At 37.5% G+C, this 16536-nt stretch overlaps 2 protein-coding genes across 2 annotated transcripts; both read right to left on the bottom strand.

Annotated features, from left to right (window-relative positions):
• Positions 1–984, bottom strand: LOC105720156 (olfactory receptor 51T1). Its single transcript, XM_012456461.3, has one exon. The coding sequence runs from the start codon at positions 982–984 to the stop codon at positions 1–3; it is 984 nt and encodes a 327-aa protein (XP_012311884.3).
• A 3667-nt stretch (positions 985–4651) lies between these two features.
• Positions 4652–5245, bottom strand: LOC105720050 (olfactory receptor 51L1-like). The gene has a single exon (XM_021675193.2). The coding sequence runs from the start codon at positions 5243–5245 to the stop codon at positions 4652–4654; it is 594 nt and encodes a 197-aa protein (XP_021530868.2).
• Between the last annotated feature and the right edge of the window lie 11291 nt (positions 5246–16536).

Genomic DNA, 16536 nt, shown 5'->3' on the forward strand with positions numbered 1-16536 from the left:
TCAGTCCCATCTTGCTCTAAGACCCCTCACATTAGGACCCCATGAACCCTTGGATTGGAGCAGCTGGAACATAGCCTGGCGGATTGTCTTGGTCTTCAAGCTGTAAACGATAGGATTCAGCACAGGTGGTAAGAGCAGATAAATATTGGCTAAAGTGCTACAGAGCACCCTTGGGGTGGACTGGAAGAGGTGATGCGCCAAAGACAGGCTGATCATTGGTAGATAGAAAACAGTGACTGCGCAGATGTGACAGACACAAGTGCCGAGAGCTTTTTGTTGCTTCTTTGCGGCCACGATGCTCAGAACAGTACGGAGAATCAGGACATAGGAGAAAAGAATAAACAATAAGTCAGTGCCATTCAGGTAAAGCTGAAGAAACAATCCCCAAAAACTGCTGATCCAAGACTTGGAATATGTGTATTTGATCACGTCTGGGTGGTAGCAAAATGGATGGGAAAGTTCTTGACCTCCGTGAAAAGACACAGTGTTTATGGCTACAACAACAGGAAGTAAGAAAACTACTGGTCGAAAACAGATGACCAATCCTATCACCAGGATCATCCTGTCCGTGAGGATAGTAGCATAGTTCAGTGGGTTACAGATAGCCAGGAAGCGGTCAAAGGCCATGGCTCCCAGCACTGAGGACTCCAGCAAAGAGAAGGCATGCACAAAGAACATCTGAATGAAGCAAGCTTTAAAGCTGATCTCCCAGGCATGAAACCAGAGAACACCAAGCACAGTGGGAAGGGTCGTGATGGTCAGACATAGATCAACAGCTGCCAGCATGGAGAGGAAATAATACATGGGCTTATGGAGTCTCCGCTTAGTAATGACAACAAGAAAGATCATACTGTTTCCCAAGAGGGCAATGGTGTAGAGACAGCAGACTGGAATGGAGATCCAGACATGAACACATTCCAGCCCAGGGTATGCAGTGAGGAGGAAGTTTGAGGAAGACGAAGTGGTGTTATTGAATATTGCCATGGTTGGTTGAGGAAACTGAACTATGAGGAAAGAAAAATAATTAAGATTCTTTGTACATGTCATACATTTTATTAGTCATTTTATATACAATTTTAAATTTATGGTAGACATTTTTCTTCTGTTTTAAAGAAAGGAAATGGACACAGGAAGCTTAAATAGTATATGCAGGCTAAAATAGTTAAATACAGATTCAAATCCAAAACCAAATTTACTAACTCCAAAGTCTATTATTTTTTTACTGAACTTCAGATGATGAAAGGCCAGGCTAATGAGACAGATTTGGATGGCTGAATGTTGTAATTTCCTTCTTTTAAAATACAAAAATTTTTAACATCCTCTTATATTTGTATATGATCTACAGGAGGGATAGAGATGAGAAATAAGCAAATAGAGAGCTATATTCTCATGACTCATCTAAAGAATGTGGAGTCCACGTGTTTTTGAAACTATGTGTAAAAGTCTACATATGTTTGTATTGGTTTTATCTTCATGCTGACGAATGCAGAGGGGTGTTTGGGTGGGAAAGTAACTGAGAGATGAGATGTTTGTAAAGCAGATACCAGTTATCCTCTGTTCTCTGAATGCTATCTTATAAAGAAAAAACAGAAATGACACTGGATAATGTGAGTAGGGTAAAAGAAGAGGAGACAGTGGCTCCATTTGCTGCTGGGGAAATTTTTCCTGTGTAATGGAGACAGAAAAAGAAGGAGAGGGCTTTCTCTCTGTGAGCTCAAACACTCTGAAGCCAGTGGTAGGTCAAAGTTCAGTGCCTAAGTTTATCAAGGTTTTCTCAACATTGCCAGCTAACCAGAGCAATATGTTAGTGCTTTCTCTCTTCAGGTACAAGCCTTCATCCGACTGGCCAGGAAGAAGATAGCATCTGCCCATTCATATACAGAAGGCCAGGTGAAATTGTTTGAATAACACTCACTCCACTCAATAATTGAGTGACCCAAAGGTGACCATCCTGATTTTCTGGCCTCAGTAATGTTACAGACCCACCCTCTTCATTTACCAACCCTACCTTCTGTTAATTTGTTAACACAATTATATTTCCTCCATAATTCAGAATCTACCCTGACAGTTCCGTGACATATTAAGCTGAACTATCCTCTACTTCAATCTTTGCACCACATTTTGCTTGGACCTTTCACTTGGTGCTTAATAATGAGGCACAGCTGATATTGATCATACATATGCAAGTATCATGTCCTTTTTCTGCCAGAAGTTTGAGTTTTTTTAAAGTTTGAGCATGCATGTTTTTAATATCTCAACGCTAGTTACTAGTTATCTAGTAACAGGATCAGGAAGTAACAGGATCAGGAAACACAGAAAGTTTCATTTAGCAACACTGATTGATTGCCAAATGATTATCGCCACGGAAAGAGAGTTTTGAGTTCTCTCATCCTTTGCCTTTGTCCCTTCTTTCTCCTCTTGTCTTCTCTTTCCTTAATTTCTTCCAGTATCTGTTACACCCCTCCCTTTCTTCATCGCATGTTACTTGTAGCTCCCATCAATTTATTGTTTTATCTTCTTCCTCTCCTTATCTTAACATCCTTCATTTTTAAAAAACTCCCTCCCCTTCAGTTTTTTTCCCCAGATTTGCACTCCCGCCTTACCTGGTCACATCAGCAGGAAACAATACCAACTTCTCTTCAGTCCCATAACAGAGCAGGGACTAAACCAGCTTCCAAAGTGAGGGCTTTATAGGCAACCTAGTAGAGTCCCCAGGCAACAGGGAGCATTCTTGATTAGTAAGCATTCTGGTTGGAGTAAGAGTGATGGAACCCATATGCCTATGTTCCCCTAGGCAACTCAGACGCATCTCTGAGACTTACCTTCAAACCCTGCTCCTGGGCCCAGGCAAATCCCATCCATCAGGGGCTGGGAGAAGAGCCCTAGCCCTGGAGGCTGGCAGTAATGGATATCTGCAAAAGCTGCCTGCCTGGGTCAAATAACTATAACCATTCCTCTTTATCCAGCCTTAGGCTAAGGACTCTCAGCCAGGAAGTCTCCTTGAATGTCAGAGCTGGATTAGGAGGGCAGAAAGAGTCATCCAATTGTTCTCTGCTTTCAATATGTCCTCTTCCTAAGAGGTCTCATTACTCTCCTGGCTATTCCTATATCCCTCTTCTTACACAGGAACTCCTCCTAAGAACCCCTCCTGTTCAAGTCATATCTGGAGCCATCTACCTTCTAAGCATAAGTAACCTAACATTTGATAAACACATAATATATGCCAGAAACTATATCTTTCAAATATATTGTCTTATTTTTTCACGATCAACCTTATGAGTTAAGTATTATTACCTATTATTTCACAGCTGAGGAAACTGAAGCTCAGAGAGATTTTTTAGTAACTCTCCTGTCTAAAAGTTAGTAAGTAGCAGAAATGGTACTCAAACCTATTTCAGAAATAGTAACAGAAATGGTACTCAAGACTTTGAATTAGTCTTATTTCAAAGCTTTTCATCTTAACCAACATGCTATGCTATCTTCTAATGCCAACTGTTTCCATTCATATCTTCAGGAACTATGATTTAAATGAATGATCCTCAATCTATCGATTTCACAGATTGATTCCCAACTGTGTGCCCACATCTGGTTTAAGTTTCGTTTAGACTGGAATCCAGCTATTCACAGTTGACAGTCAATTAATAATCCTGATTATATCTAATCTACTCTGGCCTTTTGTACTCTCCACTCACCCCCTGAGACAGTCTTTTTGTCACTCAGGCTGGAGTGCAGTGGCGCAATCTCAGCTCACTGCAACCTCCACCTTCTGGATTCAAGCAATTCTCCTGCCTCAGCCTCCCAAGTAGGTGGAATTACAAGCACCCACCACCATGCCTGGTTAATTTTTGTATTTTTAGTAAAGATGGGGTTTCACCATGTTGGCCAGGCTGGTCTCAAACCTAGGCTATTCTTGTGATCTGCCCACCTAGGCCTCCCAAAGTGCTAGGATTACAGGCGTGAGCCATGGCACCTGGCTCTTTATGTACTTCTTAAAACATTTTCCAAATATATTCTCATTATATACGTATGAGTCACACTGAGCAAAGGTGCGTATCCCAGTGAGTATCAAGGAAGATCAGGTAACTTTATAAAGTTGCACATCAGATAATTCTCAGATGCATAAGTAAGCACTACCCTCTTTCTCTGGTTCCTATCAGTGAAGATGAGTGACTGTGAAAATTTCAAATAAGATTTATGAATTTTAAATGGGAACAGAAAGAATAGGAAGTATTAAATCAATCATAATATAGTTTTCACCAATTCATAATTCAAAAATATATATTAAGTGTCCACAATTTTAAAGTATAAAATTGTATGTTTTTATTAAGCTAAAATAAATTATTGCTGTTATCAAAACCATTATGCAATTTCATTTCACAACCCATTATATTTGTACTGTTCAATACAGCAGCTACTAGCCCCATATGACTACTTAAATTTACATTTAAATCAACTAAAATTTAGAACATTTAAAATTCAGTTCCTCCCTTTGCAGTAACAAAATTTCAAGCACTAGCCATGTACGGCTACTGGTTACTAAACAGAAGAGAAATAAGAAAATATCCATTTTGGCTGGAATTTCTATTGGATAATACTGTATTTGATACTCTTCTCTAACTTGATTGCATTTACATGGAAATAGTAGATGCCATTAAGGGCTAACCCTAACCCCACAGAAGGCCTGGACAATCCGCCATCGGATCTGTTTGGTCCTAACACTGTACACAATGGGATTGAGCACAGGAGGGAGAAGCAGGTAGATATTGGCCATGAATATGTGTATTATTGATGACAAATGCTTCCCATAGCGATGAATTAGGGCCATGCCAATAAGAGGCACATAGAAAAGCATAACTGCACAGATATGAGAGAGGCAGGTGTTGAGACCCTTGAGCCTCTCTTCCTGGGAAGCAATGCCCAATACTGCCTGGAAGATTAGAATGTAAGAGGCCAAAAGTATCAAGGCATCTAGTATAAGGATGAAGATCACAGCCAGCAGGCCATAGATGCTATTGACACTGGTGTCAGCACAGGCAAGCCTCATGGCATCCTGATGGAGGCAGTATGCATGGGAGAGGACATTGGAGTGGCAGAAAGGTAACCTTTTGATGAGAAAAGGCATAGGGAGCACAGTTACCACACTCCGTAGCAGGACTGCTGCTGCAATCTTGCTGATTACACTGTGAGTGAGAATGGTAGCATAGTGCAAAGGAAAGCGAATGGCCACAAAGCAATCAAAGGCCATGGCCACCAGAACACCTCATTCCACTCCCCCAAATGTGTGGATGAAGAACATCTGGATAAGGCAGACATGAAAAGTTATCGAATGCCAGTTAAACCAGTGAACACTGACCATGGGAGGCATGGAAGACAGTGAAAGGCTGAGGTCAGTGGCAGCTAACATGGCTAGAAAATAATACATGGGTTCAGGGAGACTTTGCTCAACTTTGATGACAACTAGGACGGTGACATTTCCCAGGATTGTGGTACTGTAAAGAAGACAGAGGGGCAAGGCCATCCATAAGTCCTTCTCTGGCATTCCTGGAATCCCAGTCAGGATGAAGAAGCTCTAGTGGTTCTCAATAGTTTGGTTGAGTAGTGACATAGTGGAATAGAGGTTTGACTACGAAAAAAGAGAAAAGCTCATTAAGTCAAACAGGCTTCAAATGGAATCAGTAACAATAAGTGTTGAGATGGTAGCAGTAAGAGGAAGTAACTTAAATATTATTCTTGAACATCCATGTTCAGTTTGATACAGAAACCAATAGCCCCTGCTGCATGAAGCAAGAATGCTTTCACTAACCATCAAATTTTAAAATATCTAGGAGAAAAAGAAACAAACAAACAAAAAACCTCAGTCAACATCTGAACCTAATAGGAACATATGTAATTCAGAAATATCAAGAAGCTACCTGTCTTGCAGACTACAATACTAGGGAAAAATTTGGCATTGTGTATTTGTGTATATAATAAACAGTAACACCAATAACCATGAAGAATATATTGGCAACTGTGGGAATTCACTCAGGGTGGTGGCAAAAATATTAAGGGAAAAATAGTAGAGAAAGTTATAGAATATAGTCAAACTCTTTTGGAAGGTCTAAGGGTTTTTTCTACAGTTCTTGACTGAAGGCAGCTAGAATCTCTTTGCAGGAGCCAGGGATATTAGGGTGCAAATACAACAGAAAGTGAGTAGTTTGCCTAGCTAGCTTGTTTACTCATGTGATATTAAAACTAGCCTTTGAGCCAGATGGCCCTCTCAGGGGCAGGTTGATGAGGGAGATTACCCACTAATGGTGTTTGCTTTGGACATTGGAACTTGTCCTTTAATCTTTCTCTACAAGTGTGTTGACTTAGTGCCTCTGTTATTAAATCTACACTGAATAAATGGGGAGAAGGCAAACTAGTCAGGGTCGTGTAGCTGCAATCTCTCTCTGTGAGTGGCTCATGACCCCTTAGCCCACTCATTCACTGGCAATTTGTGTCTGATTGCATTTATTCATCCATCATGCAGCTGGGGTCTGTGGGACAGACATGGGCAGGCAACCACAATTCCAATATAAGGACTGTTCATAAACACAGATGTGCAAATATAAACGTGTGGATGTGTGTGTGTGTGCATCTTGGTTGTGATCTTAAGTTGTTTTGTTTTTGATATGATCCTTTCCCTCTTGGGTACTCAATAAAAAATGAAATAGTAGCCTTGGTCATAGAAAGGAACAAATCCACCAGACAAAATCCAGAACTACACACAAAAGACAGAGAGCTCTGGATACTTGGGAATGAATGAGACAGAAGAAATTACTCCAAATTTCTCAGTCAGTAGTTTGATGCAGTATTTTATTTTCCAATATGGTAGTCCCCAGAAATATGCATTCATTTTAATTTAAATGTATTAAATTAAATTACAATTTTACCTTACTTGTACTAGCCATATTTTAAATGTTCAATGGCCACACATGACTAGTGGCTACTGAATTGGATAAAATGGTTGTACAATTTTTTTTTTAATTTTCTATGCAATATTTATTTTCATTGGCAGTTCCAAATGACGATGAAAGACTCATGAGCCAAACACCAATTGTTTTGTTTTTAATTTAAAAATATATTGTCATCTAGGTCTTCGATGAAAATGTGGCTTTGTCCATCTGTTATAAAGCACATCATTTTCTGCAGGCATGAATGGTGGATAAACAAAACAAAGAGGGAGTTAATGGGAATGACAGTACAGCAAGTGCATTCATGATTTAGTATCATTTCATTTTTCATCCAAGAAAATTGTCAATCATCCCAGGAATAAAAAATAAAGTGCTATGTACGGTATAACCTCTTTAAATTGGCAATTTTTAGCTGTTTGATAATTCATTCTTAAGCAAACCTCAACCACTTGCTACCTGCTGTATTCGCCTTCCTATTCCCTGTAGAGCATGTGAAACTATGATTGTTAGAAAACTTTCATCGCTGCAGAACGTTTTATTGAAACTTCAACAATTGGAGATGCAGACTGCAGACTTAAAAAATACCAACATCCTCACTGACCTCTTGAAAAATAATGGGTCCGATTGGATTGAGGGCCTATCAGTTATATAATAAGTGTCTCTCTTTACCTATATCTCTGTCTCTCTTTACCTATATCTCTCTGTCTTGGACTCTGTTTGGCAAATTTGAAAAGAAAAATAGCTTTAAAAATAAAGGCTCTGGGATTTGAATCTTAGCTTTATGACCTTGAACAAGTTACTTAATAATCACTGTGCTTAATTCCTCACCTCTTTAAAATAAAAATGAAAATAATAGTACCTACCATGGGGTTGTTAAGAGTATGTATGTGGAATATTGATAGAGCACTTAGATGAGCACCGGGAAAATAGTAAAGACTCAATAAAGTTCAGATATAATAAATGTCCATGTATTATCTATAAACTCAGTAATGTTTGCTTGACTATAAAAAAACTCTCAAAATATTTGTCATGAAATCTATTTATATGATTCTAAATTTATGCACCTACTTATATATATATTATTTATATATTTTGATCAAATTCTGTATTACCTAAATCTATCTATTCCTCAGCCAGTTTATTCCAACATTTAATACCAGTGGCTTGCAGGCAGTGGCTGTTGCAGGGTTCAAGACAGTGGATTCTGTGGCTCTGTCTCAGTGACTTTGCACTTTATCATTAATGCTTATGGTAAAAGATTTAGTGAAAACAAGTTTCAGATAAACCAAAGATGAAAAGACATACTAGTAGAATTCCTGTGTAGTAAAAATCAGTAAGAAAAAGCAAAGAATAAGAAAACCGATTATGAGGGATGAGCAGCCACAAAAGAGACACTACAATGGCATTCTAAGCAGCTTCATCCTAGAGACCTGCACAGACCTTCCAGAATTTGGGACACTAATTTGGGATAGTAAACTAGGCTCTTGATTCCTTAAGATTTCACGAACCAAGGAAATTTAATCATGATTAATTAACATTGATTAATGACTTCAAATCTGTTAAATTTCTACTAAGTACCAATGTGTCATGAGTAATCAGAGGACAAAAAGAAGGATTTTTCTTTTTTCTTCCAAGACCTGTTAGCAAAGAACACATGGAAAGCAAGATGAGCCACATGAGTGTACTGTATAGCTGGATTGAATGAAAGCATGCTTTACAGGTGGGTCCTTATGTCCAGCATGTCTCATCAGCTGGGCTTAGCTTAATTCTGTCTCCCTCAATAATAGTGGTAGACCATGGAGAGAGTGGAGCCTGAACTTTCCTCACAGCAATAGGGCAGGAGCTTCTGTAGATTCAGAAGTACATGTGGAGGTCAAGAAGGAGAAGGAGTGAGCACTGAGGGTCCTTCCTGTCTATGTAGTATTGAACTTCACTTCTATACTCTTCTACCTAGGCGGGAAGGTGGAAAGGCTGCTCTCCGAGGAACAGGCATAAGCATACTATACTCTTAAAGGATCTGAGCTACTAAGTAAAAGCTAGCCCTTTGGACTTGTTTCTTGTGGGATTCATAGACCAGTCTCACTAGGATAAGAAACTATCTGCTATTGACCTTGAGCTGGGACTCAGAAGAAGGAGATCAGGGGTGAGGGGCATAGGGGGACAATGATCTATAGGACTCTTGTTTTGCTGACTAGCTTTTGGTAGAAACACATACTTCCCTTTCTGCTTAATTCCCACATCTACAGATAGAAGCATTAGTTCTATTTTAATGGAAAGGAGGAAAAAACGAAGAAGCAATGCTTGCTGAGCATTATGATCATTATAGTCTCTTTATTGGTATTTAAAAACACAAGCAATGTAAAAAGCACAAGCAATATCCTGTGTGTTGCCCCAGATAGACAATAAAAGGAATAATGGGCCAACATTTTAAAATTATTTTACTACTTTAATAATAAACAATCTAATATTTATTGAGTGCTTGTTCATGTTCCAGGCCCTGTTCTTAGCCCTTTACATGCCCTATCTCATATAAAGATATAAAACCTGTTATTACTGTTATTGCACACACTAGAAAAACAAGGGTCGGAGAAGTTGATTAACTTGTATCAGGTCTCAAAACTAAAGCTTAAATATAAGCTTTCTGATTATTGTGCTTTGAAGTTCTATTTGGTTCTAAAGGAGAAGATCAACATTTAGTCACAGGGGAAATTTCTGCCGTTAAATTCAAATTGGAGATAACATAATGAACTGTGCTCAACACACAATCTCCCTTACCTTTACCACTCAGTGCTGACCTTTACATTTTTCTATGAACTGTCCATGCTGCAGTCTCTGCCATTCTGTGACAAGATCCTCACAGAAAGCATTTCTCAGGCCTCAGATTTTTCCCCAACTCACCCAAAGCCTGGTCTAGAAGAGACCTTTCTGATGTTTCAACCATAGCAGCACAGAGATTTAAAACCAACAGCAGCCTTGCCCAGAATTTCCTCTGAAATGATTCTATGGAGACATGAACGTGTGACTTCCTGGAGATGTCCCCAGGGACAAAGGATAGCCAGAACCAGGCTTCTGAGCATGTTACACTACTTTGTCATCTGTGGTAGCAACCCATCCAAACCCAGAATTATTCTCAGTCCTATATGAATGTGCATCAATAAATACATCAAAATACAATTATACCCTAGTGCTTAATTTTTATAATTCTCTGTCTAAAAAAAAGGTGACGGAAAAAATTACCCTTGTTTCACATGTCATTGTGTTATTGTCTCATTCTCTTTTCTGTTTCATAGCAAAGCCTCTCAACATTGTGGTCTACAATCCCTGTCAATAACTTCTCATTCTCTCCTCACTTCAGTAAATGTTGTTTTCCACACCACTGAAACAGTATGTGCAGATGTGACCAATAACCTGCTTATTGCTAAACCCAGTAAAAATTCTTTGTCTTACTCTCCTGTTTGTTCTTCAGGTTTCAATACAGTAAAATATTGCTGCAATGTTGAATTATTTTCCTTTGTTGGTTTCTCTGAAACCATGTTTGCCTGATGTTTCCTCCTACTTTAATTTACACTCTTTATTATTCTTTGATTATATGTCTTCTTCTTAGAGCACTAAATGTCGGTGTATCTTTTTTTAATTTGTTTTTGAGACGGAGTTTCACTCTTGACACCCAGGCTGGAGTGCAATGGCGTGATCTCGGCTCACTGCAACCTGCGCCTCCTGGGTTCCAGTGATTCTCCTGCCTCAGTCTCCTGAATAGCTGGGATTACAGGCACCCGTCACCACACCTAGCAAACTTTTGTATTTTTAGTAGAGACAGGGTTTCATGATGTTGGCCAGGCTGGGCTCGAACTCCTGACCAGGTGATCCACCTGCCTCGACCTCTCAAAGTGCTGGGATTACAGGCATGAGGCACAGTGCCTGGCTCTGGTGTATCTTTTATTTGATGTTTTTTCCTTTAACTCCACTCTCTTACTTAGTGATATCATCAAATATCATTGCTTTAAATATCATCTACATACTGATTAACTACAAGTGTATATCTTCAGGCTACAATACTGCCTTTATTCTCCAGATCAGCTTCCTACTTGATAACTCCACTGTAATACAAATAGAAAACTGAAATTTAACATGGCAAATACTGTAAAATGAAAACAAAAATAAAATGCTTTCTTGACATCTGCTTAAGGTTAATTTTAGTAAATCACTAACCACACCTGGCGACCCATGGGGCTCCTCCACTGGGAATCTTCCTGTCCGTGGGTAACAGAAATTCGTCTGAAAGTGTGGTGTCCTCTCGTTCTGTGTGCTTTCTCTGGGACCTAATTCAGCCAGTTGCCCCAACTAGAATTCAGCTTTTTCCTCCCTCTCTTCTTCATATCTAATCCATTCCCATGGAACCATTCAGTGATTGTGCCACTTTGATTTCTCTATTAACACATTATTAGCTATATTTTGAATATACATCTTAGTAATTATTCTAAGAATTACAAAATTCATCTTCACTTCATCACTCTCTACTTCACACTAATATTGTCTTAATCACAGTAAAGTTTTTCAACTTTTCCATACGTAGCTCCATTTTCTTTTATCCTTTATGAAATTATTTTCATATATATTCTATCCAGATGATATAGATCATATAATTCCGTGTTATTATTTATTTAAACAACTTGCTTTTAAAAATATACTTTAAAGACAATACATTATTTACATAAGCAGTCTTTTCTATTACTCAATATTTATTATTTTCCGTGTTCTTTACTTCTTTTTTGGATTCAAGTTAATGTCTGATGTCATTTCTACTCACCATGATGACATCCTTTAACATTTCTTGATTTCCTGTAGGGTAGATTTTCTAGCAATAAAGTCTTTAGACTTTTATGTATTCTAATTTAGTTTTCTTGAACTTACTTAACCTGTAGACTAATGTTTTTGTTATTCAATCTAGAACAGTGTTAATGTTATATTTGCAAGCTTTAGAGTGTTTTACATTAAAAAAATAAGCAGAAAAATCAGACAAATATTGGCAGTACACCATTTTTCTCAATAAACAGAAAACCAGATCTCTGATGTTAGCAGAAATAAGCAGAGGAAAAATAAAACTTCATGTTTTTTAAAAAAGGTTAAATCAGCCCAGGTGCCCATCAACAGTAAATTAGATAAAGAAAAAGGCAGATAGATAGACGTGATGGAACACTACACAGTCATAAAATAGAATAAAGTCATGTTCTTTGCAGCAAAATGAATGCAGCTAGAGGCTACTATATTAAGTGAACTAATGCAGAAGCAGAAAATCCAGTACCACATGTTCTCATTTATAAGTGAGAGCTAAACTTTGGCTTAACATGGTCAAAAAGAAGAGAACAATAGACACTGGAGACCACTAGTCAGGAGAGAAGGAGGGTGTAAGGGATGAAAAACTACCTATTGCATACTATGCTTACTACCTGGGTGACAGATTTATTTGTACTCCAAATCTCAGCATCATGCAGTATACCCTTATGACAAACCTGCACATGTACCCCTGATTCTAAAACAAAAGTTTGGGGGAAAAAAGAACAAGTTATAAAAAGAATTTCTGAAGTTACATTCACAGGTAGATAATAGGGGACAGGATCTAGTTCAAACACTGAAAAACTGGTTGCAGAAAGGTGCATAAATATTTGACTAAGAGAGTAGAAAAAAGTCACAGAGTGTGATAATATGGAAGCAATGAAAGAACATGTGAGGCCTTTGGCAAGGAATTTATAATTTTATTAATAAATAAATTTAAAATGAGAATAGTTAACATGGTTATATGACTTCCACTAGGCCAATTTGGTTGTATAAATGCTGATGGGAAGGAGGGGGAATAGCTGTACTTCACCAGTAGAATTCATTTAATAATAGGTAACAAGGAATGCTGGATGAATGAGTGGTTAAATAACTTTCCCTAAGACCAAAGAGCTCAAAAAATTAAAACTGTGAATTAAAACAAGGTATATAAGATTCATAAACTCTATTCTTTTTACCATATTTAGCCATTTTAGATATGGACAGGAAGACCTTTGATGGATTATCTCCAGATAATAGGAAATTACCAGGATAATTTCCCAGTAGGAGTCTTTCTGAAGTTTATTCTAGAGGTGGCATCAGTTTCTGTAGACCCATAGGAGTCAAGGCCTGATATCTTCAGGGGAGTTCAAGCCACCAGTTAAACACTCAAGGGGGTTGCATCAAGCATTTTGTGTGTTTTTAGTTCTATCTCAAACAGTATTTCAGAGAGAAATATTCACAATTTTTTTATTAAAAATGTATTGACGCACATTATAAAGCCCTAACTCTTAATGTTTATAGCATGCATTATCTCTTTTAGGTTGTAATACACTGTGCAAAAGAAATGCGTTTAAAAATTTAAAATAAGTGAATAACTTTTGGCCATACACTCTTGGTCATGACTGAACTAAAGCATCACCACAAGAATTGTTTATATCTGACTTTTGTTTTATGTTGTGATTATGTAAATATGCTGTGACAGAAAATAACTGAGATAAAAGGGGCATAAAGATGGATAGAAAGTGCCTGTGAACAATTTAACCCTGACCATACAAAGGCACAGGCTTGAGAAACCAGCTGTTCCTGTAATTTTAAGAATTACCTCATTAATGCAAAACATCCTTACAGAAAATACACTAAATCAAATGCAAGAAGTTATACATGATGTATTGAAATAACAATTCAAAAAAACCAAAGAATTTCAGCAAATTCAAAGAACATTTTTTCTATGTTCCTGATGTGCAGAATTCAATCATTCTATCTATTCCAAACGATGGCAGACTCCAGCTCTATTTCATGGCAAATTGCAACATTATGTCATCATTGAGACTGAGATTGGCTTTGGAGTCAGAAGACCTGAACTGAAATTGGGCTGGAATTGTAAATATTACTTAGCGATTAAATATGATTCAAATCAGTGTGTGTTTGTGCATGCATACACATGCATTTGTGTGCATGTATGTGAGTTCACACCTGGCTAAAACTATGCAAATAAAATTAAAATGAAGACAAATTTTGCACAAATGTGGCCATCAGAATTAATCTATAGTGAAAAAAATCATATGAAGGTTTCCTTGGTTGAGGTGGAGGGGGGCTGACTAACTACATTGGGGCAGGAGAAATCTTTATGAAATGATTGCAATGTTCTTCATGTTGACTGAGGAGCTGGTGACTGCACATGTGTTAAAACTCATCAAAATGTGTATAGAAACATTTAAATTTTATTGTTACAAGTTACACAGTTAAGAAAGCTAATTTTAAAAAGAGAAAAGTGTCTCATTGATTAACTTGCAGATAGAGAAAAATAGTCCCTTTAACTCTAAAATTTGTGAAGGATAACATACATTTTTTGGGGGAAGCGAGGTATCTTCAGACTTCAACATAATCTGTTAGTTCTGGAAGAGACAAATGTGCTCCTTAATCCACTCAAAGCACCTGAAACTAATGTTGGTTTTAGAAACATAAGACCCTGAATTCTATAACCTTCTTCATTGGCTTTCTAAGAAAGAGCAGTGAAATGTTGACAATTCAAGTCCAATTAATTGAAAGGAAGCATGCTTTTAAAAATGGCTTAAAATGTTAATTTAAAAGAAATTACCATTAAAATACATTATTAAAGTGTTTAATAGCTTTCCTATCATCTTACATCATACAATATAGTCTATTAAGAAGAGAAGATCTTCCTCATTCTTTCCAAAAACTTCTGCTGCATTCTGAAATCCATTGTCCTTCAGAATGAGATGGGGAATAAGAAAATGTTGGGAAAGAGAGAACAATACTTAGCTCACCTAAGCCCCATTGTGAGTTAGCAGTCTGAAGAAGCTGTGATCCAGCAGAAATTTTACATCTGGATTCTTAAGCTTGGATGGATCTCATCTATGCCTCTGCCTCTCATCCTCTCAGATTGCCCATCCCACCTCACTAAGTTTTGGCACTGAATTAATCTTTTACCTGTGTTTCTGTTGTCATCTTCATGATTTTTCCCATACTAAAATTAAACATTCTCGATTGAGGATAATTTTTAAAAATACACTAAGGCACAAAAAGAAAATGAAAATACTACAAATCTCACTACTTAGAATAGCTTTGACTATCATTTGGATGCCTTTCTTGAATCTCTTTTTATGTATATGCATTCCATTTTAGAATTGGTATCAAGCCTTAAAGACAATTCTTTTTCTTTTTTCTAAACTTAACATATCTTCATCACTTATTACATCTTTGGATACTTGTTGCAAATATCAGATATTAAAAGGCATCTAATAATTGCACATTGATTCATATGTTTTCTTACAGGACAATATTTGAATGGTTTTCTGTTGGGTTTTCATAAAAAATGATTTTGTGCATGACTTTTTGCTTCCAAAATTTTGATTCTCAGTGGAGAAATTACATATATGTGTGTGTGTATGTATATATATATACACATATGTATATATGCTCTCAGAAGGGAAATTACATATATGTGTGTATGTATATATATATGTGTATATATATAGACAGAGAATACTTTTTAATTATTTTATGTACATTTCTAAATTTCTTTTAAATGAAGTGTACTAACTTGTACTCCTACCAGTAGTGTAAATATTATTTTTACCTGGATCATCTGTGAAAGGTGACATCCTTTTTAAAAATATTCACTGACTTTTCAAAGCTCTGGCCTCAGTAGACAGAGTAGGAAGAACCCCGAAGTAGTGACTTCGGGGTTAGTAGGTCAAAACTACACATTAAAATGTTTAACGTCAAGGTGGGACAACAGAACCTTACACTACTGCTGCCTTCAGCCTCATCATTTTCCTGGGGAGATTTGGGCCATAGGTCTACCCACACAGCACAAATGCCAACAATAATGTAAACCAAAACACTATCTGAGACAAGTCTTGATTAATTTAGAAGCAGGACTACTGAAAGTAGGGGTTTCCATGTCGTAGGCAGATGCATAGATTTTCTGATTGGCAATTGGTTGAGTTATTATCTAACAACCTGCAATCAATAGAATGTATTGTCTGGGTTGATATAAGGGGCTGTAGAGAACAAAGCGGGAGATATCACATTACCGGACTTCAAACTATACTACAAGGCTATAATAATCAAAACAGCATGGTACTGGTACCAAAACAGAGATATAGACCAATGGAACAGAGCAGAGGCCTCAGAGGTAACACCACACATCTACAATCATCCGATCTTTGACAAACCTGACAAAAACAAGCAATGGGGAAAGGAGTCGCTGTTTAATAAATGGTGTTGGGAAAACTGGCTAGCCATGTGCAGAAACTGGATCCCTTCCTGACACCTTACACTAAAATTAACTCCAGATGGATTAAAGACTTATTCTTATTGTTTTCTTGTGATGATGAACTTAGGTAAACTAAGCTATTATGGCATCTCTCAGAGATCACTTAGACTGGATATCTTGAAAATTGTTCCTTTTGTTTCGGAAGGGTTATCTGCCTCTTGGCCAACTGTTACAGAGTTGACTTAGTTATGATATGTAATGGCCTGAAAAATATTCATTTATGTCCCCTGATCAGTGGGGCAATTTAAGTGGTGGTCATGC

Source organism: Aotus nancymaae, unplaced genomic scaffold (assembly GCF_030222135.1).
Source record: "Aotus nancymaae isolate 86718 unplaced genomic scaffold, 86718_ANA_hifiasm-v0.15.2.pri h1tg000059l, whole genome shotgun sequence".
Taxonomy (NCBI): Eukaryota; Metazoa; Chordata; class Mammalia; order Primates; family Aotidae; genus Aotus; species Aotus nancymaae.